Source organism: Petaurus breviceps, unplaced genomic scaffold (assembly GCF_028583685.1).
Source record: "Petaurus breviceps papuanus isolate PSGF00001 unplaced genomic scaffold, PetGlider_PUasm1.0 90881, whole genome shotgun sequence".
Classification (NCBI taxonomy): Eukaryota; Metazoa; Chordata; class Mammalia; order Diprotodontia; family Petauridae; genus Petaurus; species Petaurus breviceps.
Genome location: NW_027187369.1, coordinates 15,054,833 through 15,080,852, shown reverse-complemented (window position 1 = coordinate 15,080,852; position 26,020 = coordinate 15,054,833). Strand labels below are relative to the sequence as shown.

General features: G+C 41.2%; 1 protein-coding gene across 1 annotated transcript in view; it reads left to right on the top strand.

Annotated features, from left to right (window-relative positions):
• MCF2 (MCF.2 cell line derived transforming sequence) overlaps nucleotides 1-26,020 on the top strand; it is a 145,439-nt gene that overhangs the window by 40,862 nt on the left and 78,557 nt on the right. Inside the window, exons 2-3 of the mRNA XM_069074165.1 lie at nucleotides 15,918-15,986; nucleotides 20,202-20,316. Of these exons, the coding sequence (XP_068930266.1) occupies nucleotides 15,918-15,986; nucleotides 20,202-20,316 (184 nt within the window). The remainder of the gene's footprint in view (nucleotides 1-15,917; nucleotides 15,987-20,201; nucleotides 20,317-26,020) is intronic.

Genomic DNA, 26,020 nt, shown 5'->3' with positions numbered 1-26,020 from the left:
ATCAAAGTTAGTCATCACAGATACGATGTGTCTGTAATTGTGTGCAAAGTTCTCCTGGTTCTGCTCTCCTCACTCGGCATCAGTTTATATGGGTCTCTCCAGGTTATTATGAAGTCCGTCTGCTCCTCATTTCTTATAGCACAATAGTGTTCCATGACATTCATATACCACAACTTATTTAGCCATTCCCCAATTGAAGGACATCCCCTTGATTTCCAGTTCTTTGCCACCATAAAAAGAGCTGCTATACATATTTTTGTACATAGGAGACCGTTTCCCACTTCTATGATCTCTTTGGGATGCAGTCCTAGAAGTAGTGTCTCTGGGTCAAAGTATATGCACTTTTTTAATAGCCCTTTTGGCATAGCTCCAGATCGCTTTCCAGAATGGTTGGATCAGTTCTCAACTCCACCAACAATGCATTAGTGTTCCAACTTTTCCACATCCTCTTCAGCATTTATCATTTTCCTGTTTTGTCATCTTAGCCAATCTGACCGGTAAGATGTGGTGCCTCAGAGGTGTTTTGATTTGCATTTCTCTAGTCAACAATGATTTAGAGCATTTTTTCATATGCTTATAGATACCCTTAATTTCTTCCTCTAAAAACTGCCTGTTCATATACTTTCACCATTTATCAATTGGGGAATGACATGTATTCTTATAAATTTGACTCAATTCTCTGTATATTTTAGAAATGAGGCCTTGTTAAGAGACACTGGTTGCAAAAATTCTTTCCCAATTTTCCACTTTCTTCCTAATCTTGGTTACATTGGCTTTATTTGTACAAAACTTTTCAATTTAATGTAATCAAAATTATCCATTTTGCAATTCATAATGCTCTCTATCTCTTATTTGGTCATAAATTCTTCCCTTCTTCATAAATCTGTCAGGTAAACTATTCCTTGCTCTCCCAGATTGCTTACAGTCTCAGACTTTATATCTAGATTGTATACCCATTTAGACTGTATTTTGGTATACAGTGTAAGATATTAGTGTATGCCCAGTTTCTGCCATTCTATTTTCTAGTTTTTCCAGAACATTTTTGTCAAATAGTGAATTCTTATCCCACAAGCTAGGGTCTTTGGGTTTGTTTTGTCATTGACTACTATATCTCGTGTACCTAATCTGTTCCACTGATCCATTACTCTATTCCTCAGCCAGTGCCAAGCAGTTTTGATGACTTCTGCTTTATAATATAGATTAAAATCTGGTATGGCTAGGCCACCTTCCCTAGCATTTCTTTTCATTAATTCCTTTGATATTCTGGACCTTTTGTCCTTCCAGATGAATTTTGTTACTACTTTTTTTTCTATCTCTATAAAACAATTTTTGGTAGATTTATTGGTATGGCACTGCATGCTGATTTTAAACAGCCCATGTGAAAGCCAGAGTACTGAATGGATTGCATGGTTTAGTAAAAAGAATGCTGGACTGGGAAACTGGAGCCTTGGGTTCTAGTTCTAGCTGTGTCATTACTTTTATGGAAGGCAAGTCAGTTATCCTTTTGGGTCTGAATTTCCTCCATTATAAAAGGAGAGAGCTGAGAGGGAGAGGAGAAAAATTGGGAACTCAAAAACGCGTGGAACCAAATGTTGTAAACTAATAGTAAATATTTTTTTAAAGGAGAGAGTTGGAGTAGATACTGTCTGGAATTTTTACTTGTTATGAGTCTATGAATAGATTATATCGTAAAAGTGCTTCCAAACAGGATCTGGGATTAGAAAATATCTGAACTGAGGGAAACGAAGAATGTAAAAGAGCTCCTATGGTGGTAGGCATGGACCAATAGACTTGATGTTAAGAAACCTGAGTGCTCATTCCGGTTCAGTTACTAACTGTCTGGGCAATCTTAGGAAGGGCACTATCTCCTCTCCATCCTCTCCAGATTTCAATTGCCTCATTTGCAAAGGAAGTAGAGGGCTAAATGATCTTTAAGGTTCCTTGGGGTTCCAAAATTCTCTGAGTTATAGTCAAGGGGCAGAGATAAGAAAGAGGGATGGGAATTGTAATAAAAGTTGATATTTATATAGTAGTCAAAAATTTGCAAAATATTCTACTTAGATTATCTTGGTTGAACCTTTCAGAAACTGTGAGATAGGCGCTACAGGAATAGTATTCCCATTTAAAAAATGGGGAAACTGAGGCTCAGAGAGGCCAAGTGATCTGCCTATGGTTTCAGAACTAGTTAAGTATCAGAGGTGACATTTGAACCAATTTCTTAGCACTCCAAACCTAGCATTCTATCCACCACATCAAGTACTGGGAGTACGTGAGTCTGATGGACTCAATTTTACCATTAAAGCCAGAGGCACATTTACCTGCTGAGAGTATTGTTGGGATAGGACAAGGAGTTCAAGGTTTGAAATAGCCACTGTGGGGAGTATGTTAAAGGAGCAACCAAAAATGAAAACCAGAATTGTGAGGTAAGATCCAGGGTGCTGTTCACACTGAGACTAGGTCTGTGATTTCTCTTTCTATTAGAGTTGGTTTTTTTGTCCCTTTCCTTTTCTTCCCTCAGTGGTACTTTGTCCATTGATTTCATTTGTTCAGCAAAACCTTATAAACATCTATTACCCAGAAGAGCCCTTCTCTCTGATTGCCATGGAATAGTTGAGGCATAATGGATACCTGAAGAAAGCCCACCTCCCAGCCTTCTAAGTGACATTGCCTATCTTTTTTTCCAATTATTTTTTCTTTTCCTCTCTTCTTTCCATAGGAAAACCTCTGGGAATTGAGGCATTCCCATTTGTAAGCAGTTCCTTCACCCTAATTCTGCATTACTTGGATAATTCCAAGCTTGAGTGACTCATGTTTCAACTCTCCTATTTTTTTCTATTGTATTTGAACAGTAACCCAGGAAGGAGGATACATGTAAACAAGAATGGAGTATCACAGGGAAATCCCAGAACCAATGAAATCGCTGCTCTCAAACACTGTGACCTGTGTCAAAAAGATTTTTAAAAATGGCTCTGCTTCTCATTATCTCTCATTATCAAGCTGAAAAAGCCTTTAATAAAATGAGTGAAATAGCAGGCAGGGCAGGACCATGTAGTCCATCCCCTTTCCCCAGGGCATGATGACATACTCCCATCATCTAGCAGAAGTGTTCCTTTTACCATAAAAAGTCAATTACATATTATGTTCAATGGTAGAAATGGAAAGAACAGTTTTTCACTGACCCTCAGTCAGTGGCCTTTCACAAATTCAAGGAATGTAATTGTCCAATCCAAGTCTTATCTTCTCAGAGTTTAAGAGCATAAAATCAAGAAATAGAGCTGGAAGCAGGCTTAGAGGCCAGATAGTCAAACCTTTTCACTTAACAGAGGAGGAAACTGAGGCCCAGGGAAGGGGAGTGGTTTTCCCAATGCCATAGATCTAAAGGTAGAAGGGAGTTCAGAGTCTGCATTTCAGGAGTTCTTAACCTTTTGTGTGTATCTTGGCTGCTCACCCCAGTTTTTGAATACATGGGATTATATGGCAAATCAGCTATAATGAAATACAGTTATCAAAATCTTTAAATAACAAGTTCCTGGACCCTAGGATTAGAACCCTTGATCCAGGCCATCCCTTTCATTTTATGGAGGTGGGCATTGAGCCCCAGAAAGGGAAAGTGTCTTCTCAGAGGTCACACACAAAGTAAGCAACACAGCTGGGAATACAGTGCTGGGCACCTTACACATGTTAGGGATACAAGTACAAAGAACAGGATAATCCTTATGAGGAGTTTATATTCCAAATGGGGTAGACGATAAATAGATTTATAAGTGTATACAAAGGAAATACAAGTGAACACATAGAAATATATATATGTATATGAAATTAAATACAAGCATGTTTCTTCTGTCTTTCACAAATATTTAATCTAGTCTTTTCTTATCTCTGCAATGTTCCAGTTGTCAACAGGAATTGGCCATTTTCTTCCACTGCTAGGGGGTGCTTCAGTGAATGGAGCCCTAGACCTGGAGTCAGGAAATTGTTGAGTCATTTGGAGTTTTCTTGGCAAACATACTGACGTCCTAAGGTGCAGGTCTGATTATGTCACTCCACTGCTCAAGAAACTAGTGGCTCTCTAGTAGCTCTAGGATAAAACATTATTTTCTCCTTATTTCTTTGGTTTTTAAGTTCTATTTTTTGGTGCAAGTTTTGTAATCAACCTGATTATTAATATAGTAGTTGTTGTTCAGTTGTGTCCAATTCTTTGTGTACCATTTGGGGCTTTCTTGGCAGAGATACTGGAGTGGTTTGCCATTTCCTTCTCCAACTCATTTTACAGAGGAGGAAACTGCAGCAAACAGGACAAAGTGACTTGTCTAGAGTCACAGAGCTAGTAAGTGTCTGAGGCCAGATTTGAACTCAGGATGAGGAGTATTTCTGACTCTAGGCCCAGTGCTCTATCCACTGCAGTGCCACCTAGCTGCCCTGGAATCAAGAAGACCTGTGTTCAAATTCTGCCTCAGACAGTTGCTAATTGTGTAATCAAGTTACTTAATCTTTCTCTGCCTCATTTCCTCATCTATAAAATAGGGCTAATAATAGCACCTATCTCCCAGAGTTGTTGTGAAGATAAAACTTATTTGTAAAGCACTTTGTAAACCTTATAAAGTGCTATGCAAATGCTAGCTATCAGCATCCTCCTCGTTCTTAACTAATCCCCCCCTCCTTGCTTTTAGAATAAGGATTCTTAACCTGGGGTCCATGACTCCCCAAGGAGCTTGGACAGGGAAAAATTATGTCATTATTTTCACTAACCTCCAACTGAAAGTTAGTATTTTATTAAATTATGAATGAAAAACATGATTCTGAGAAGGATCCATAAGCTTCATCAACTGTCAAATGTGCCCATGGCACAAAAAAGGTTAAGAACCCTTGAGTTCTATTCAGAAAGGTTTTCATGTGGTCTCCATGCCCTGTTCCTGCACCTGATTCCCCCTTGCTGCCTTCCAGGAGCAAATTTTTACACCTCAGGCCAAAGTCGGGTCATGGTCGCTGTTTCTCTGGCCCCAGCAAAGCTACAGAGAACCCTACAGAGCCAATGATGTTGAGAATCTGCATTTCTGCATCCAGAAATATTCTTTCATTTACTAAGAATTAATTAGGCACCTACTGTGTAGCACATGGGATATTAGCTGCTAGAGAGAAAATGACAAAAGCACAGCAGCTTTCTGTCCTGAAAAGGCTCCTATTGTACTCAAGGAAAAAATACACATACACATACATGTATATATGTATATAGTGTATGTGTATATAGACATCAACATATATCAGGTACAAAGATACATATGAATTTGGCAGAGGAGGGCAAAAGGGGTGCAGGAGGTGGCACTCTGGGGAAGCTGGAGATTTTAAGAGGTGGAAGTGAGGAGAGAACAGGAAATAGCCTGTGCAAATGTATGGTGTTAAGCAATGAATTGTCATGTAGAGGGACAGTAAATAGGCCAGTTTCATTGACACATGGTATGTGAGGGAAAGTATTGGAAGAAAAACCTGGAAAGGAATGTTGGACTGAGATAGTGAAAAACTTTAAATGCTAAGCTAAGGACTTTGGGGTATTTTTTTTTGTTCTAGAAGCAGTAGTAGCAAGCCCCTGGAGCTTCCTAAGTAAGCAATCACCAGTGATAAATGACTAGGAAGTATAAGGCAGTATGTGTAGAACAAGTTTGTTCTGGGCCACTATCTCAGGTCTGTGTCCCTCTCTGTCTCTCTCCTTCTCTCTCTCTTTCTCTTTCTGTCTCTCTGTCTCTATTTCTCTCTGTCTGTGTGTCTCTTTCTGTCTCTCTGTCTATCTCTTTCTGTCTGTCTGTGTCTCTCTCTTGTTGTCTCTATCTTTTTCTTTCTCTCTCTCTGTCTCTCTGTCTGTGTATCTCTCTCTTTCTGTCTCTCTGTCTCTATCTCTCTCTGTCTCTCTGTGTCTCTCTCTGTCTTTCTTGGTTATACGGATATCCATGTGGGGGTTTTCTTCTTTTCTGATATCAGCTAAAACATGTACCAGTTATGTTCCCCCAGTTTTAGCCAGTGGAGTGAATAGAACCCCAGTTCTGTTTAACCAATTGACATCTTTTAACTTTTACCAAGGGATATTTACTTTGAAGATACAGCAAGAACAACAGTACAGTACAAATATTTTCCCTCAACATCTTGAGGGAGGCCCACTGAAGTGTTCTGAAGGTACCTCCATTTTTGATTCAATCCAAGAGGCTGCCATTCACCAAGTAGTTAGCAGGTGTCTACAGTGACAGAATATATATCTCCACATGCTCCCTTATTACTCCAAGGCATTTCTGTTATTCATCATCACAACTGTTCTGGAAGCAGGCTCCCCAACCTCTTCCATGGGGGGAGTAGCATCAGAGGTGCTCTGGGCATGTGCCAATCTCTTGTTACATGTGCTGATGACTTTTGGGGAGGGAGGGGGAAGTCTGATCTTATGACTTCATCTGTGTAGTGAATTATTAGCATGGAGAATGACTCCACTGATGTAGGTTGGCCACTTGCTTGTAACTTACAGTCTTAGAGAACTGCCTGGGGGCACCGAGAAGGGCCAGTGACTTGCTTACAGTCAGATAGCCATTCTATGTGAGAGTTAGGATTTGAACTGAGGTCTCCCGACTCTTTCCACTTTCCCACACTGCCTTCCTAGGTACTCTTCATTACTGACAGGTATTTTAGAGATGATCCAGTCACAGAATCTAGTCTAACTCCCTCATTTTACAGGGTAGGAAACTGAGGCCTGGAGAGGGGAAATGACTTGCCCGTGGTCACACATAGCAGCTCTGGAGCTGGAAGGGTCCTCAATCCAAAACCTCCTAGTGTGTGGTCATGGCCTCCAACTATCTCCTTTCTCATGTGACAAGGCCTTGTGTGTGCCAGATCAGAGGCTGCCACCACAGCAGGGATTGCCCCTGTGGAAGTGCCCATTACCTCTCTTGTTAACTAGGCCAAGGTTGCCATAACTGTTTTTCAATATGAGCGAACAAGAGACTGGCACCAGTGAGGTTGGCACTGTTCCCATATCCTGTGCACCTTAGCCTCATTTACACATTCATTAGGCCATCTTGTGAAATCTTCTTCAGATGCTTGGGCATAGCCTGAAGGTGACCTTGGGCTCTGGAAGGCTATGAAAGCAAAGCCCAAGGTCCCATCATCCTGGAAATGCTTTGAATCCCAGCTCAGTGATGGACAGTGTCCCTATCATCCAAGGGCCTTCCTTGCTAAGGTCAGAAAAAACCGTCATCAGAGGGTTGACTGCTTTTGATCATCTGTCCCCTCAAGACATGAAAACTCCTGCTGGGGCACAGTAGGCTCTTTAAGTGTCTCTTTAAGAAAGGATTCTTAACCTGGGGTCGATGGAGAAATTTTGGGGGGTCCATGCATGTGGATGAAAACAATTATATCTTTGCTTTTATTAACCTTTATTTTCTTTTGTGATCCTACAATTTTATTTTGTAATTAATTTTTTTTGAAAAGGGCTCAAATAATTTTTCTTCTCATTTTTCTGAGAAGGGCTTTACCATCCACAGGCTCAGCTAGACTGCCAAACGTGACCATGACACAGAAAAGGCTTACAAAGTCCTGCTCTAAGTGGAGAGGGAGGCCTGACTGGGGAATCATCCCACCATGTTGAAATACTCACCAGACTGTGGTTTTGAGAGTGTTGAAGGAGGGGAGGATATTGAAGGTGTGGAAATAAGCTCAGACTGTATTAATACCACAAAGAAGACTAGTACTATATTAATCCCTTATCTCTATAAAATTTTGATGAGATTCATCTATAAACTTGATAGCATTTTTGATGATGGTGTTAGTAAGTAATGTAATGTAAAAGCTTTTTACCAAGTGCTTAGTATGTACCGAGGACTCTGGATGCAAACAGAATAGCAAGATGGTCCCTGCTCTCAAGGAGCTCACATTCTAATGCAGTTGACAGCACATGTCAAAGAGTTGAGCTGTTGGATAGGTGGAATGGCTCTGAGGGTGTAGTGGCAGGGCTCATGGCAAGGTCTTTGGGCTGCCCTGTGGGGAAAGAGAGCTCTTCCTGGGATTTTGGTTGGAAGGGGTTTGAGTGGGGCCCCTGGGGAAGGAATCTCAAGGTAGTTGCAAGTGCCAGGGTCCTGTGATGGTGTCTGGGAAGTATGACTTGAGCTAGAGCAATTTGGGAGGGGGGGTAGTAGGGAACAGGCCAGATTTTCAGATGTTATTCCATCTTAAGTAGAATCTTGACTATTATACAAGTGATATGGGGAATTCTTGATACTACTGTCCTCATTGTTCATGTATTATTAAACAGCATTTGGATCAGCAGAGCAAAATTTCTCCTTGAAGATTCCCAATGAAATGTCTCCCATGCATATGTCAAAATTGTGGAACTACAAAGCATAAGATAAACGATTTTAATAGTAATAAGTGTAACGCTCTTTATTCAGTTACCACCCAATTTCCAAACAATGCTGTGTGTCTCATCTCACCATGAGGTGGCAGAAGGTCAAGGGTTCTTAGCCAGGTGCTATAGGGGGAATGGAAGGGAATAAATATTTATCTGGTACTTATGTGCCATACACTATGCTAAGCACTCGTACAAATATCATGTCATTTGATCCTCACAGTATCCGTGGGATGTGGGTACTAATTATTATCCCCATTTTGAAGTTGAGGAAACTGAGTCAAACAGTGACTTGCCCAGCATCATACAACTAATTTGAGGCCAATTTGAACTCAGAACTTCCTGACTCCTGGATGGTTCATTGGATGGGAAAAGGACTCAGACATCAGACCTGGGAAAAGAGATGAAAAGTAGTGGTCAGAAGCACTGAGTCACAATCAAAATTGAGAAAGTCAGAGAGAGACATCTCCCCAAAGGGTCAGCCAAATTGGGGACTGGAAAATGCCAATGCCTAGTGAGAATATAGGAGTAAGAACATAGAATCACAATTCTAGGGTTAGAAGGGACCTGAGAGGTCATCAAGACTAACTCCCTCATTTTATGGATGAGAAAATTGAGCCTCTGAGAGGTTTGGTGACCTACCCAGAATCACACTGCTACTAAGTTTCTAAAGAAGAATTTGCACCAAGGTCCAAGTGCTCCTCTTGGATAAATGTTTAATGTTCTATTCACTACACCAAGTGTCAGCCTTAGAGCTGGAGTGGAAATAAGAGGTCATTTAATCCTAACTCCCTTTACAGAGAAACTGAGGTCAAGTGACATACCAAAGATCACATAGCAGACATGGGCAAAGTAATGATTCCAACAAATGCTCCCCAGTATAAATCCAACAATTTGAAGGTTTGAAAAACACCTTAAAACACTATCTCATTCGAACTTCACGACAGCCCTGGGAAGGAAATGGTGAAAGTTTTTGCAGGGCTCAGAAAAGAAAAATGACTTGCCCAGGGTCACACAGATAATAAATTCCTGAAGTGAAATTTGAGCTTAGGTCTTCCTGAGAGCTGTAGTCACTGTGCCATTCTTTCTGTGTCAGAAACATGCCTGGGAAGATACAAAAAGCTGAGGACAAGGATGAAGGGTCAAAGAATGCCAGAGAAGCATTAGTTGAGGTGTAGAAACCCTCAGCTGTTAGAGGAGTGACTGTTTGCTCTCTTCAGTATTTGTCCCAGAGGAGTGTCCTAATGCTAATGGAGCATTGGGGATATCCTCTTCTTTCCTTTAAGGGGTCATGTCTATTAGAAGTGAGAAGCTGAATAGAGGGATCATAAAAGGAAATACAGGAAATGAAATTTGCAGTTAATTTAAATAGGTAACTTTCTCTCTGTCCTGAGGTTTATCTGATTCTTCTTTAATGGTTCTGTACTTATTAAGTATTTATATCCTGCAGTTCATGAGCCAGTTCAGATTGGTAGTGAAAACATTTCCCTAGTGACCTCCTTTGAATCACGATTGTATGTAATAAATATTAGCTGTAGTATTCCTGTCCCCTGGGTATGCATTTTAGAAGCAGCCTGGAAAGATGACTGGATGTGGGGTCAAGAGAGATGAGTCTAAATCCTTCCTCTTAACACTTCTTGTGTGACCATGGAGAAGTGATTGTACTTTTCTTAGCCTCAGTTACCTCATCTGTAATTGGGGAGGAAAATTTCTGGAAAATATCTCCTGGGGTTGTGTGAAGGTACAAAGAGATGGCAGGGTCATAGGTTTAGAGTTGGAAGGGGCCTTAGAGGCTATGAAGCCCATTTCCTTGGTTTAGCAATCATTTATATAAAGTTCATTTACAAATCCTGAAGTACAACATAGGGCAGCTAGGTGGTGCTGCAGGGGATAGAGTGCTGGCCCTGAAATCAGGAGGACCTGAGTTCAAATGTGGCCTCAGACACTAACTGTGTGATCCTGGGCAAGTCTCTTAACCCCGTTTACCTCAGCTTCCTCATCTGTAAAATGAGCTGGAGAAGGAAATGGCCAATTACTTCAGTTTCTTTGCCAAGAAAACTCCAAATGGGGTCACAAGAGCTGGACACTACTGAAATGACTGAGCAGAAAAGGTACAGCATAGGTGGCAGCTAATGTGCATAGGGATCAGACAATGTGATTTGTTTGGTTTTAATTCAGTGTTTCTGAAAATAATACTGGTAAAAGGAAAGAGCTTAGGAAAGTGTTAGATTATCCAGGGGCAGCATACTATGTAGCAGGAGTCTGGATTTGAAATCAGGAGACTTGGGTTAAAATGCTGGGCTCACTATTTAATATCTGCATGTCCATGGGCAAGCCATTCCTTCTCTGGGCCTCAGTTTCTTCATCTGTAAATGGGGGGGGGTTGGACTAGATCAGTATTTCCCAAACTGTTCTGGGAAACACTTCTGTTAACTGTAGGGAGGGGTTATGTGAAAAAAAAATGACCCTTAAAGTCAAAAGGACCTCAGTGGCCATGGAATCTGAAAATAATACATTCTACAGTATAAAGACAGCCTTTTCTTGGAGACTTCCATCGAGGGGCCCCAAGACAGCTCTTTCCATGCTCTCTTTATTTGGAAGTTTTTTCCTGATGACAAAAATACATTTCCCTCTTTGCAATTTCTACCCATCGCTCCTAATTTGGTGCTCTGGGACCAGGCAGAACATGTAAAATGCCTCTTCCACCTGCTAACCCTTCAAAGACTTAGTTATCATGTGCCCCTTGAGTCTTCTTCAGACTTCTTTCACCAGTCCTCATATGGTATGAATGAGAGCTCCCTCACCATTCTGGTCACCCTCCTCGCGAAGCTTTCTGACTTGGACATTGATATTTTTTTCCTCTGAAACTATACATATGGGACTGTATTGTTGTTGTTCAGTTGTTTTAGTTGGGTCTCACTCTCTGTGACCCCATGTGGGTTGAGTTTTTTGTTGTTGCTTTTTTGGCAAAGATCCTGGAACAGTTTGCCATTTTCTTCTCCAGCTCATTTTACAGATGAGGAAATGGAGGCAAGCAGAGTGAAGTGACTTGCCCAGGGTCACACAGCTAGGAAGAGTCTGAGACTGGTTTTGAACTCATGAAGATGAGTCTTTCTGACTCCAGGCCTGGCGTTCTATCTACTGCAGCGCCACCTGGTTGCCTCATGTATGGGACACAGAATGATACAATGGAATTCCTATTTTTGAATTTTTGGTCAGAGGACCAGAGGACCTGCGTTGAAATCCCACTGCTGCCATTTGTTGCTGATGTGGCCTTGGGAAAGTCACTTAACCTCTCTTGTCCTCAGTTTCCTTATCTGGATGATCAATGAGCTGGATTACAATAATCTCTAAGGGCTTTTCTGGCTCTAAACCTATAAATGATTTAGTTATCAAAATGATGCAAGATTTTTCTAATATGAAAGCATACTTAATTTCCTCTATTTGCTTACATTCCCCACCTCTCTCTTATCTGTGAGGTATATCAGACCCCTCAGACCAGCATATATATATATATATATATGTTCCCTTTACTCCTAAGGCTTATAGAAGCAGCTCAACATAGCGCCTAGAATGTGGTTCTATCAGGTTTTGGGCATCATAACTACCTTGTGAGCTTGATAATGTAAGTACCCATTTTACAGGTGAGCAAGAATAAGTCAGAGGTGAAGTTGACCTGCTTGAGGTTACACAGCTCATGAGCGGCAGAGATGGTTTTAGAATCTAGAGCCGATGTTCCTCCCAGTGCCTGCCACTTCTCCTTATATATCGCGCCACTGTTGTCTAGCTATTGGTTATCTCTTGGCGAGTCTCCTTGTCATGACTTTCTTTTTGACTTTCTGAGGGCCATAGCACATGGCTTATTAAGGTATTTATTAACTTAGCTTCAAGAGCCTGAAGCTTGTGGGTAGGACCACCCTCTCCATACTGTCTTGGTATTTACAAATCTGCCATGTATAACAAAGGGCTGCCAGTCTGTGGGTGTGCCTGGGTAGATATGCCCATTGGTTAAGGCAAGTGGTGGATTTGGAGTGCTTGTGTACAGATCACGGCAGACCTTTTAATAGCATGATTACACCCAGGTGTTTGGATGAGCTGAAAAGAACTGACTTTAATTGTGCATGACCAGTGTTGTATAGGTGGATGGCAGCAGTCTCCAAGTTTCCTTGGCTTTTTTTAGTGTGGGTGGCAGGGGAAGAACATAGAAAAGGGAGTTTTTTGATGGAGAAGAGTAGGGCAGGACCCAGTGATATTACTACCACCACTGGAGCCTGGGACAAGTACCACAATGTATACTGAGCTTAAAGTAGTAGAAAAAGTCTTGAGCAGGGAGAGATCCTGGAACAGAAACTCAGGGACTGAGAATGTTGCTGCGGAGACCTTCACAGGGGGATGGAGCAGGGCCACACTGAGCTGTGAAGGAGCATCCTAGGGCATAGCCACCTAGGACTAGAAGCTTATAATCTGTCTTAACTAAAACTAGGTACTAAGTTCAGTTGCTTCTACTTACTGAAAGAGTACGAGTGTTGCCATCATCCTTTCAATTTTAACATCATGGACTGAATTCCTGTTGCCATGTCTTAGTTGTGACTCTGGTCTCAGAGGTTACATGCCTATCTTATGCACTAGAGACAGTTGTGGGGCTGGGTTGCAAGACCAAAGGGTGTGGGGCAGATGTGAGGAGGTAGGTGCTCAGTGTCAAAGTCTCTACCTTTCCTGGTGAGGATAGGACCAGGAATTCCACAGGTTTTGATCAGTATTGAACTAGTGAGGTTGGGAACTATTCTCTCTGTAAAGGCTTGGCTACCCTGGGAGAAGGGCTTAGCATATAGTTTGTTTTTATGTAAATAGTATTTTATTTTTTCCAATTATATGTAAAGATAGTTTTCAACATTCATTTTTATAAGATTTTGGGTTCCACATTTTTCTCCCTCCCCTCTCCCCAAGATGACCAGCAGTCTGATATAGGCTATACATACATAGTATATAGTGCTAAAGCCTCCAAAGAAGGAGCCCCTCTTTAAGGATTGATAGGAGCAATGTTTTGAGCCTGAGGGTTGCTGACCTTGGCACTCCCCTCTCTGCATCCCCCAATTTACCATCCATCAAACATATGCCGAGAGCATTCTCTGTGCTAAGTGCTGTGTCAGGCTTTGGGTATCCAGAGACAAAAAAATGAAACCAAACATTTCTCTGCTCTTTTTATTTTGTTTCTTTGAAGGACTTTTCTCTTCTTGACCTCTCTACTATATCTGATACCATTGTCCACCCTCTCCTCCTGGATACTCTCTACTTTCTAGATTCGGTGATACTATTCTCTCCTGGCTCTCCTCCTACCTCTCTGACCTACCTGTTCCCTTTTCATTTCCTTTGCTGACTCTCTATCCACATTACTCACAAAATCATAGAATCTGAGAGTTGTAAGGGACCCCAGTAGCCACATAGTCCACATATACACAGAAGGAATCTTCACTGTAGCATTTCTTACAAATGGTCATCTGGACTTTGCTGGAAGACACCCAAGGAGGGTGAATCCATGACCTCTTGCAGTAGCAGCTCCTTCCACTTTGAGACAGCTCTAAACATTAGAATAGTTTTTTTTGACAATCATACTGTTTGCCTCTTGAAAACTTCCACCTATTGCTCCCACTTCTTCTACCTTTGGGGACCATACAGAACAAATCTAATCCCCTGTCCACCTGACAAGCTTGCAGACAGTTCTCCTGATCCTCTAGAGTCCTTTCTTCTCCAATCCAAACATGTCTAGTTCATTCAACCGATCAGTCCCCCAAACTGTATGTTGTTCCCCATAACTCTGTCCTGAGACTTTTTCTCTTCTCTAGCCAGACTTTCACTTGGGAAGCTCCCGTGGGTTTAATTACCTTCTCTCTGCAGATAACTTCAAGAGCTATCTGACCAGCTCCAGTCTCTCCCCTGAGCTTCAATTCTGTCTTTCCAACTGCCTTTTGGACATTTTAAATGGGAAATTCCAGAGAAGGTGAAAGCTCAACACATCTGAAACAGAACTCATTATCTTTTTTTTCCAAACCCCCCCCTCTACTGAACTTTCCTATTTCTCTTGAGGCCTTTACCATCCTCCCAGTCACCCAGGTTCTTCTTAATTTCGATGTTCTCTTTGATTCCTGATCCTCTTATCAATTCATTTTCAATCACTTGCCAAAGATTTATTGCTGTTCCTACCAGTCAGACATTTTTCTCCATTCACATTGCGGCTATTTTATTTCAGGCTCTCATCACCTGTCACCTGGTCTGTAGCAACAGCCTCCTAACTGGTTCTCCTGCCTCAAGTCTCTCTCTTCTCCAGTCTATCCTATACATTGTTGCCAAAATGATTTTTGTAAGTGCAGATCTACACATGTCCCTTTCCTACTCTCTGAACCCTGGTGGCTGCTTCTTGCCTCTAGGATCAAAGAGAGTCTGCCCTTTGTGTTTTAAATCCATTCACAGTGTGGCCTTAATCTATCTTTCTATATTCTTCTCCTTGTACTCTGTTTTCTAGCTGAACTGGTCTTCTTTCTGTTGTTCCCATATGGCACTCCTCCCCTCTCAGTGTCTTTGCACTGGTCATTTCCCATGCCTGGAATGCACCCACTCCTCCTCTTCTCTGCCTCACAGAATCTTTCTTTTCCTTTAAAATACATCTTCTACATGAAGCCTTTCCTGATCTCCTCATCTATTAGTGTCCTCCCTCCCCAGCTATGTTGTTTTTTAACTTCCTGGCATTTGTTTATTCTCTAGAGCTATACATATACACATGTCTTTCCTGAACAAACGAAAACTTGAAAATAGGGATAACTGTTCTTTATCTTTGTATTTCTAGCACCTAGCACAATACTGGACGCATGGGAGGAAGCAAATACGTATTTGTGATTGATAACTAGGTTCTCTTCTTGCTGCTTCTTATTTTTGCTGGGATGAGGATGGATCTGAGTGTCATTTTGGGTTTGGTGCAAGGGTTTGGAGAAGACCTGACTTCTGGCACAATGCCTAAAGTACACTTTCTGATACCTGGAAAGTCTGCCTGCTATAGTCCTTAGAGCACACTATGAAAGTAAGAACTGTAATTATGATGATGCTGAGTTTTACCAGAAGTTCTAGAATTGAACAGAAGACAGTGTCTTCATTCTAAGCTACTCATATAATTTTGACTCTCATTTCTCTGAGGTTTTAAAGTGCTTTTCCCTTGGTTGCACTGAGAGTAAGGGGCGCTAAGAGTTCCTGTCCCTGTTTTCCATAGGAGGAAATGGCATCTCAGAGAGAGAATGGGGTTCCATTGAATGTGACCCCCATACTTTATAGATGAGGAAGCTGAGGAACACAGAAATTAAGTGACCTGCCCAGAGTCACACAGTTAGAAAGTGTGTGAGGCCAGGTAGTTCACTATGCTCCCTCTCCTGATAAGCAGTTCTGTGCCCCCTTCACTGGAGACTGAGTCAGGTGTGGTTTATATCACAGTGCGTTCTTGAGTGCGCTATTCTCTCTTGGTGTTTCAATAAATGTGTTTTGTTTCTTGTGTTAGAGACAACAGTTCCCATCTTTGCAAAGGACATCACTGATCTCTTGGTGAAGGAACTGGCCTTCCTTTCTGGTGAGTACACTTCTTCATACCTTTGCTGCCTCCTGTTTCAGTTTGCATGCTTTCCAAAGCACCCAAGACAATGCTACACATTAAAGACAAACAAACAAGCATACAAACAACAACAATTCAGTGAGCCTAAAATGACTACATATAAACTTATTACTTTGCTAAACTGTATTCATAAGATCTTTGACCTCAAGCTGAAGAATGTGAATAAAATTACATATCATTCATTCATATGACAGAATATATGTATATATAATTAAAATATATATAATATGTGTGAATATATTCTATGTAAATATTATGTGTATATATGTACATACATATATGCTTATATATACACATATACACATTATTCTGAGAAGGGGTCCATGGGTTTTACTAGACTATCAAAGGGATCTAGGATACAACAAATGTTAAAAAGTCTTGCTCCAAATATGTGATCCTATTTAGTCTGAGAATACAGTCAGCTGGATGGATGTAGAACTCTGGAGATTTTCCCCTAAAATGAATATAATTGCCCACATGAAGCGTCATCTGTCGCTCTTCTGCCTCCCCACAGTTTCCTGAGCCCATCTTGGCAATGATGTCCATCACCGTGGCATTTCCCAAGCTAACAGAGCTTAGTCTCATCTTCCAACTTCAAGATTTTCCTCTTGTTTATGGACAACTTAACAAAAATATTTCATCAAATCTATCCCAGCACTGATCCCTGGGGAGCCTCATTGTTTACAACTTCACCCACTACTGAAGTGTGCTTTCTTATCTCCAGCCTTTGTTGTCTTTTTCAGTTTGGAAAAAAAATAGTGACTTCTTCCGTGCTCTCCATCTGCCCCATCCCATAGTGACTGATTCACCCCTCTCTCATCCCATAGCAACTCAATTTTTCCTTAATCACCATCAATATGAAACCTTTAAGATTTCAAGTCTACCTTCAAGGTAGACTTTTGGGGTTTCATCTGCTGCTTTCCCCTTCTTCACATGTATATTGCCTCTTGCCATGGACTCTACTAGATTAGTCAGGCATGATCTTTCACTAGAGAAGCTAGTCAGTCTTTCCCCTAATGAGCTGTCTTTGCTGCAGTGCTCAGTGACTCTGCTTTTTATTATGGCCACCGCCAGCTTAGCTATTATGGAAGCAAGTTCCTTTCTGTAGACATTCTTATAGATGGGCATCCCTGGGCAGTCAGACACTCTATTGGTGTGGTAGCCCTGTGCAAAGACAGGCTGTGCATCTTGGCTTCAAGTTTCTCATTTCCACTCGATTTCCTTTCAAAGTCTTTAGCGATTTAGTCCCAGGCCTGGCAATTTATCTACATCTTGCCTGTCAATTAGGCCTAGGACATCATTGGCATTTACTGCTGCTTGTGGCCTTGGATTTAGCCTGTCTACTTCAAGAGACAATCTTGAGACAGGAGTGGGCCGTGCCCTTGGAATCTTTCTGGATCAAGACCAAAGCAAAGAGTTTGTTCAGTCTCTCCCTCCCTCCTCCTCCATCTCTTCTTCATCACCATGGTTATCAAGTGGTTCTAATGATTCAGTAGCCCCTTTCCTCCCTTTGATATATACAAAGCATGCCTTTTATTAATTCTGGGCTAAGAGCCTCCTCAAATGATATTTTTTCCCTGAATTTCTACTTGAAACCTAAGACCTTCCTTTTGTTAGACCATCTTGCTAGCCTTGGGATCATAGGCTGGGGGCTAGAAGGGATTATAGGGGTTACCTAATCCCTCTCTTCATTTTATAGGAGAAAAACTGAAGCCCAAAGAGGGGAAGTGATTTGTCCAAGGTCACTTAGCTAATGAACGACCAAGCTGGGATTCAAATCCAGTCCTTGTTTCCAAATTTGATGCTCTTTCCACTGTGTCATGATGCCCCACCATGATTTCCCCTTTGCCTATCCCAATGGTAGATACCATGCAGGATTTTTTTTGTCTTGTTACATTTATAACAAGAGACACTATAGCCTAGTGGATATAGAAACTCCCTCAAATCAAGGAAGATGTGGATTCAGATCCCACTTTGAATACATTCTCTCTAGGAGGGTAACCCTGGAGACATCCCCTAGCTTCTCAGTGCTCTAGGTAACTCTGTTAAGATTATAAATTGCATAGAAGGTATGGGCCTTCATGGTTAGAGAGAACTTCCTCATTTGGAATTTCCCTATAACAGTGAAATCATAGGCTCAGTCCCTATCATTGTCTTTAGAGATCTTGGCATACATTGATTTATCTTGGGCTTCCAGGCAGTTTTTGCTAGGGTTTCTGTGGATTATTTACTTTTCTAACACTTCCTTTGACTTCTTCCTTAATGCTAACACTTTATCCTACCCTTTCAAAAAAGTGTAATTCTGGATTGGCCACTAAGGCTTGCCTTTCTTTCTTTCTTTCTTTCTTTCTTTCTTTCTTTCTTTCTTTCTTTCTTTCTTTCTTTCTTTCTTTCTTTCTTTCTTTCTCTCTCTCTTTCTTTCTCTCTCTCTCTCTCTCTCTCTCTCTCTCTCTCTCTCTCTCTCTCTCTCTTTCTGCTTTATTTTGGGAGGGCAATCGAGGTTAAGTGACTTGCCCAAGGTCACACAGCTAGTTTTTGTCTTAAGTGTCTGAGGCCAGATTTGAACTCAGGTCCTCCTGACTCCAGGGTGGGTGCTGTATTCATTGTGCCACCTAGCTGCCCCTATAGGCTTGCCCTTCTTTCAAGATCCTCCCCTTCAGTATTCTGTGTTAGTGATTTCACCTGTGATTATCCAACCCCCCCCCCCCCCCCCCAATCCCCTCCTGCTCCAGTCCTAGATCCATGCACTGATATATCTTATGTATTTTCCTTTCACATGAGGCTGAAAAGTATCCATTTGGAGAAGCAGTCACCTGTTCTCCCTCTCATCTCACCCTGATGAAGTAGTCTGCTAGCCTAGATTTGGATCACTAAAGTCTGCCATTGTTGCTGCTTGGCTTTGGCTGCCACTTCCTATATTGCATTAAAGAAGTCCATTTGAGTCACCTTCTTCTGGACGGATGGTCTCTAGCTCTACCTGTCCCCCTCAATATTTTGATTACTCAAACAGGGAACTTAAAAACAATTAAAAATCATTTTAATCTGAGTATAAATCTAAATTTAATTATTTAAATTTATTATTTATTTGGGGGGGTATTTATTTTTTAATTTAAATTTATTCAAGTAGAGTTTGATCACTCTCCCCTTGTAAGTAAAAAGGGAAAAGTGGCTGGGTGACAGGTGTTCCTGACTGCATTGCTGCTGCCCTTTGGGTTCCATGATCACATTTTCCTAGGCTGCTTGAATCACAGATTTTGAGAGTTGGAAGAGGCCTCAGTGATCACTGAATCTAACCCATAAATGAAAGATATCCCCACTATCATGTATGTGACCAGTAGTCATCTACTTTCTGCTCAAAGACCTCCAATGACATGTCCTGAGGAACACTGGATGTAAAAACAGGAAACTTAGAATGACTGAATTTTAGAGGATCCCACCAGTTCAAAAGAGCAATACTTTCTTCTTGACAAAGTGTTTTTATTCTGCCTCTCCCTCCCCCAATGGATTCATCTACCTGGGGATTTCTTGGGTAACTGTCAAAACAGTGTCAATCTCATTTGATGTTATCATGTGTCTGTACCTTCTCTCTTCCCATTTGTTTTTAAGTTAGATTTTATTTATTTCAGTTATTATCAAGCATTTTTTCTCCCTCCCGAATCTTCCTACATCAGGTAGGGAAATGCCACCTGCAGCATTACATTAGGTCTTAAAAAAAGGGAAAAAAATTCCACTATTATTATTTCATTGGGTCCTCCCATGCAGCACTGCCCTCCCTCCTTTTCCTATCCCTTTCCATATTATAGAGTTTGTGTCCCACTGATCAGTTTACTTTCATTGCTCATTCACTTCTTTTTCCACTCTTCAGGTCAAAGTTATTGATATGGAAGTATTTCACTATTGGGCTTTTGCTCTCCAGTCATTTCTACTACAAATGCTTTGCTACCAGTTTGGTGCATCCGTGGCTGTCATTTGGCCATGAGAGTGTCATGAGATGCTCTTTTATCACTTTGTGGCTCTATTAATTTATAATTCTATTCAATCCCTTGCTTTTTCAGCAGTTATCTTAGGTAAAGTAGGACCCTTTTATTGTGTCTCAATCCCATCTGCCCTGACGCCCTCCTTGGGGCGTCATTGTTTCATTTTTTAAAATTATATTTAACTTGTGTTTTTTAGGTGGCAGAGGGAAAGATAATGACTGGATTATAACATTTCCAGAAAACTCCAATTTCAAAGAAGTGCCAGAGGATGTCTTAACAAAAGTGTTAACATACTTGACTTCCCTTCCAAGGTATGCCACTTCATTACTGTTGATTCCAGTGTGTAGGAGAAAAAATATTATTTTAATGTATTATTAGTAAAATTGAATCAGTCTGGATAGAGGGCCAGCCTGGAGTCACAAAGTTGAGTCTTGTCTCTGACAACATTGAACTGTGTGATGCTGGGCTGATAATTTTACCTTTGTGTGTCTCCTAAGTCATTCTCTAAGACCTTAAGATACAGATAAGTTGTTAATGTGGATCAGTGGAAGGAATTCATACTTGGAGAGTTCTGTGCACTGATAAAATCATGAGTCCAGACCTTGAGTTCAAGAGGTTAAAACACAGATACTGGAAAATCTTAAATTCCTATAGGTCTAGCTTGTGCCCATTCTAGCATTTAATTTATTATTCTTGTCAGCTAAAGTTCAAGTTTTGGACTTGGAATTATAGTTCTTTGTGATGTGTCTTATCTTCTTTTCTGAAGGACAAGGACTGTATTAGCACAGTGCTTTGTCCACATTGGGGGCTTCATGAATGTTTGTTAGATTGACTTGAAGATATCTGAATAATGAAATTGGGGAAGGAATGTTCTGGTGATGAAGGCTGCAGGGAAGCTTCTTTAGGAACTCAGAAAAATAAGAAGTACTTTTCAGGTAGGAATGATGAAGGTTGAGGGGGTGTGTAATCTCCATCTAGAAAATCCTGAAAGGATTAGGGAGAGCATGGACATGACATGGATTAAACCTTATGGATCCCTAAAATGAGAAAGTATCCCTGGAAGGTGGAAAAGGACCAAAAAAGAGTCATATTTTATAGTGAGGGAAAGAATCATTACCCCCAACTGATTGTGGTTAGACTTGAGCTAGAAAAAAGGTTTGTGAATGACAATTCCTTAATGAATCAGTAAGGGAAAGTAGGGATGTACAGGGAACAATCCTAACTTTAAAACTATGTTATGGATACTTTTAAATATTGTTGCTTCCCTATTACTTCCCCTGCTCAAGAGAACTCTCCTTTGTATCACAGACAAAAAGTGAAGCAAAAGCAAATCAGCACCACATATGCTTCTTCTTGTACCCATTGTTCACCTTCTTTCTACTTAGTGGAGAGAGATAATGTTTCTGTCATCAATTCTCAGAAGTCAAGATTGATCATTGCAGCCGAGTTCTGATGTCTGTTAGTATTGTTTTCCTTTACATCATTGTAGTCATTGAAATGACCCAACCCTTATGAGAGAACACTAGAGGTCAATTACCATGTCTTCCCATAGACCATCCCTTTGGTTCCTACCAGAAACCAAATCCTCAACTGGATGGAATGTGGGCTCCCAAGCCCATTGGGACCCTATTTATGCCCTCATCTATTCAACAGGTATTTCCATGCAAAAGGTGTGCAGAATACAATGTTAAGTGAGACATAAAGTTTCCATAAGTGATTCCCCTGCTTATATGGAACTTCTGGTCTGATGGTAAGGGTCAGAGGATCCATCTTTGACTGGGATCTCACTGAAACAAGACATTCCTTCAGTTCTTAACTAATTTATTCTCTCCCTTACTCCATCACGTAAGTTATTCCAAATTTTTTGTCCCCCCTTAAAGCCTCCTGTGCCTTCCCCTCCTCACTCTTTCACCTAAATAAGGACCTTGATTCTTATTTTAATGAGAAAATGAGGCCATTAAGGATGAATACCCTCATCTCCCCTTCTTTTCATCTCAAAATCCTTGACAATGTTCCCTATTCTCTCTTCCTTTGCCCCAGTCTCTGACAATGAGTTGGCCCTTCTCCTTGCCAAGGCCAATCTCCTACATCTCCCACGAGGCCATGCCCTTCCATCTTCTTCATCACATTTCTTCCTTAATCATCCTCCCTCCCTTTCCTGAATGTTAAACCCCTTGTTATCTCCGGGCTTCCTTCTGTACTCCCTTATTCTGAGAAAAACAAACAAAACCTATACCTTATAGTCCCCTCAGACTGTTGTCTTATATCTCTCTTCCCTTTTTTTAGCCAAACTCCTTGAAAAAAGTTGTCTATCCTTGCTTCCTCTACTTTCTCTCCCTTATTTATGCCCTGGCCCTTTGGAATCTAGCTCACAATCTCATCACTCAACTGATATCGCCCTCTCCAAAGTTATCAAGAACCCTTTAGTTATGAAATCTGATGACCCTTTTTCAGTCCTCGTCTTTCCTGATCTCTTTGCAAAATCAGATATTATTGGCTGCCCTCTAGGTTCTGGTCAAACTATTCTCTCTGGTTCTCCTACCTGTGCCAATGTTTTTCCTTAGTTTCCCTTTAGGCTCCTCATCCATAACACGCCTCTTACTCTGGATGTTCCTAAGACTCTTTTCTAGGCCTTCTTCTATTCTTTTTTTTTTGCTTTTTGGAGGACAATTGGGGTTAAGTGACTTGCCCAAGGTTACATGGCTAGTTTTTGTGTTAAGTGTTTTAGGCTGGATTTGAACTCAGGTCCTCCTGACTCCAGGGCAGCCCCCCTCTTCTATTCTTTATATTTTCTCTCAGTGACCTCATCCACTTCCATGGGTTTAACTATCATTTCAGATGACTCATAAATCTACAGAGCCAACCCCAATTTCTCCATTGAACTTCAGCACCCCATCACTTTTCAGACTGGATGACCTAGAGACATCTCAAACTCAACACATCCAAGACAGAACTCTGTAAACCCACCTTTATCCCAAACCTTCCTGTTTCTGTTGGAAGCACTGCCATTCTTCCAGTCTCTCTGGTCTGTAACCTTGGCATCATCTTCTGCTTTTCTCTCCCCCCACATAACCAGTCAGTTGCCAAATCTTGCAATTTTTGCCTCCACAGCATCTCTTACATCTGACCCCTTCCCTCTACTCACACAGCCACCACTTTGCATCCAAACCTTTATCACATCTTGCCTAGATTGTTGCAATCACTTCCTAATTGGTCTTCCAGCCTCAAGTCTCTCCTCATTCCAGTCCATTCTTCATATATCTGCCAAAGGGATTTTCCTTCAGTGCAGATCTGTTCATATCACTCCCTTCCCTGCACATTAAATGTCAATGGATCCTTATTGCATCTACAATCATATATAACCTGCTGTTTGGCTTTTAAAATCCTTCATGATCTGGCCAAACCCTATCTTCCTAGCCTTATTGTATATTATCTGCTCTCCTGCCCTCTGTGATTCTGCCAAACTAGCCCTCTCTCTGTTCTTCATACATGATGTTCCATCTTCTATCACTGTGCCTTTTCACTGGCCATCCCTTGTGCTTGGAATGCACCCTACTCTCTCATTATTTCAACACAATCCTTCACTGTAGAAAAAGCTTCTTTCACAGAAGCAATAGCTTAAAGATGAAGCTCAAGAGGTACCTTCAGTACTGATCCCCCCAGCTGCTAGTGCCCTCCCTCTCAGACTACCTTATGGTTATCTATCTGGAAAGTATTTGTATTTATTCTATTTCTCTTTATTCTGTGAAGTTATATATGTCCTTGGTGTCTCCCCATTTGAAGAGAAGCTCTTTGACAGCAGGGATTATTTCATTCCTTATAGTTGTATTCCCAGTACCCAGAACAGAGCTCTCCACCCAGAAGGCTCTGGGCTGATTGCTGAGATAGACCCAGACACCAGTAATATAGAATCATACTCAATTGAGGGGTGAGAGGGGGAAAGTTGATCTTGGCGTTGGAGTGGGTTCGAGGAAGGCTTCATGTAATGGGCAGCATCAGAGTTAGGCTTTCAAGGATAGGTATGAACTCAGTGGACAAAGGGAAGAGAGATCAACAGGAGCAGAACACAGAAGTGAGAAAATGCCAGGTGTGTTTGGAGGGGCAGATAATCTGCCAGTTTGGCTGGAGTATCGAGTGCATAGAGGAGAGTAGTATTAAGAGAAAACTGTGGAAATTTGTGTTTCTTTTTTTTGCTTTTTGGAGGGCAGTTGGGGTTGAGTGACTTGCCCAAAGTCACACAGCTAGTAAGTGTGTCAAGTGTCTAAAGTCAGATTTGAACTCAGGTCCTCCTGACTCCAGGACCGGTGCTCTATTCACTGCACCACCTAGCTGCCCCTGACATTTGTGTTTCAGTCATCATGGAGATGTAGGTTAAATAAAGTACAGATGGTTAAATTAAAAGACTAAGGAACTCTGTGTTTCTTTTAGGTATATCTGAAATTTGCTCAGCACAAATCTAACACCAAGGAATTTCCAATTCTTGAAAGGCAGAGCTGGAAAGTACTTCAAAGACAACCCAGTTCAGCCTTCCCCTTTACCAGATGAAGGAACTGAGGCCCAAAGAGGGAAAGTGATTTGTGCAAGGTCACACAATTAGTTCCCATCAAATTATATTGTTTTCAAAGGTTATGTTTCCCCTAAGTGATAATGGTGAGATGTGACAGATGTGAGTAAAGTTTCTTTTTGGATTATGTCAAAAAGACTTAGGAGGAGCTTGAATTAGTCAAGGCTGTCAATTAGTCAATACCTGATTACCCAACGTTTTGCTGAATTACAGATACACATCTACAAGATGAGGAAATAAGGTATTATGAAACCCTTTGCTTATATTTTTTTCTCCTCTGGTCCTTGTGGGGAAATGTTGTCTAAATTCCATGCAGCCCAGACCTGTTTCCCATCTACTAAAGTGGAGAGGGACAGTGGACTCTTGGGGAAGCATTTAGAGGAAAACTCCTTGGGCTTACATAGATCAACGAGAGACTAGCTTCGATATCATTGCCTGGAATTGTGAATGCAATGGAGGACTAGAAAGGAATCAGGCAGGGCAGGATTTGCCTTCAACAAACTCCCATGTTAAATACCCAAGAACTTAGAAAGTAGATATCTGAAATTTAAAAAAAACCAAGCCTAGAGTAGCCTTTGGATGGGCATCCTGGAAAGCGATAAACTCACAAAAAGTCCAGGGTAATAATTGCAAGCATAATGTGAGAGCCAAAAAAGGTAATTTGACTGGGAGGAATAATTAATTTATGTGAGTGCTGCAGAAATAAAATGCTACAAGTTGAATTGCGATTAATCCTTCTTATTAATATGCATCTGTCATCTTTAGATTGATTTGATATACCACAATATTCTAAAAGGCACAGAGATGGAAATGAAGGCATTGGAGGGGCTTCTGAAGGTTCAGGCAAAGGTGGGATGAGAGGGTCTCTGAGGGTCCTTCCCACTTGAGGAGTCTAGGATACAGATCAACCTGCTGGCTTTGTGCTTTTGTCATTTCGCTATTTTTAAAAATAATTTTTATTGGTATCTTTTGTTTTTGCATTTCCTCTTATATCCCCTCTGGATCCCTCCATCTTATCCTTCCTAGAGAATATAGAATGTCTGAGCTGTCAGGTCCCTTGGAACACACAACATCAGAACCAAGGGCGTAGAATACCAGTGTTGCAAGGGGCTGTAGAAAATAGAGTTCTGCAACTGAAAGGGACCTTATGAACATGGAATTACATGGATAAAAGGGGCCTTAAAATATGGTAGTACAGGATTGAAAGGAACCTTAGAACATGGAATACCTAGGCTTGGATTAGAGATCAATTTCCCTCATTTCACCTAATTTCAATTGGAGAACACTTTGTGGGAGAGAGAGAAAGAGATAGGGAGGGAGGGAAGGAGGGGGGGAAGAAAGGAGAGAGAGAGAGAGAGAGAGAGAGAGAGAGAGAGAGAGAGAGAGAGACAGAGAGAGAGAGAGAGAGAGAGAGAGAGAGAGAGAGAGAGAGAGACAGAGAGAGAGAGAGA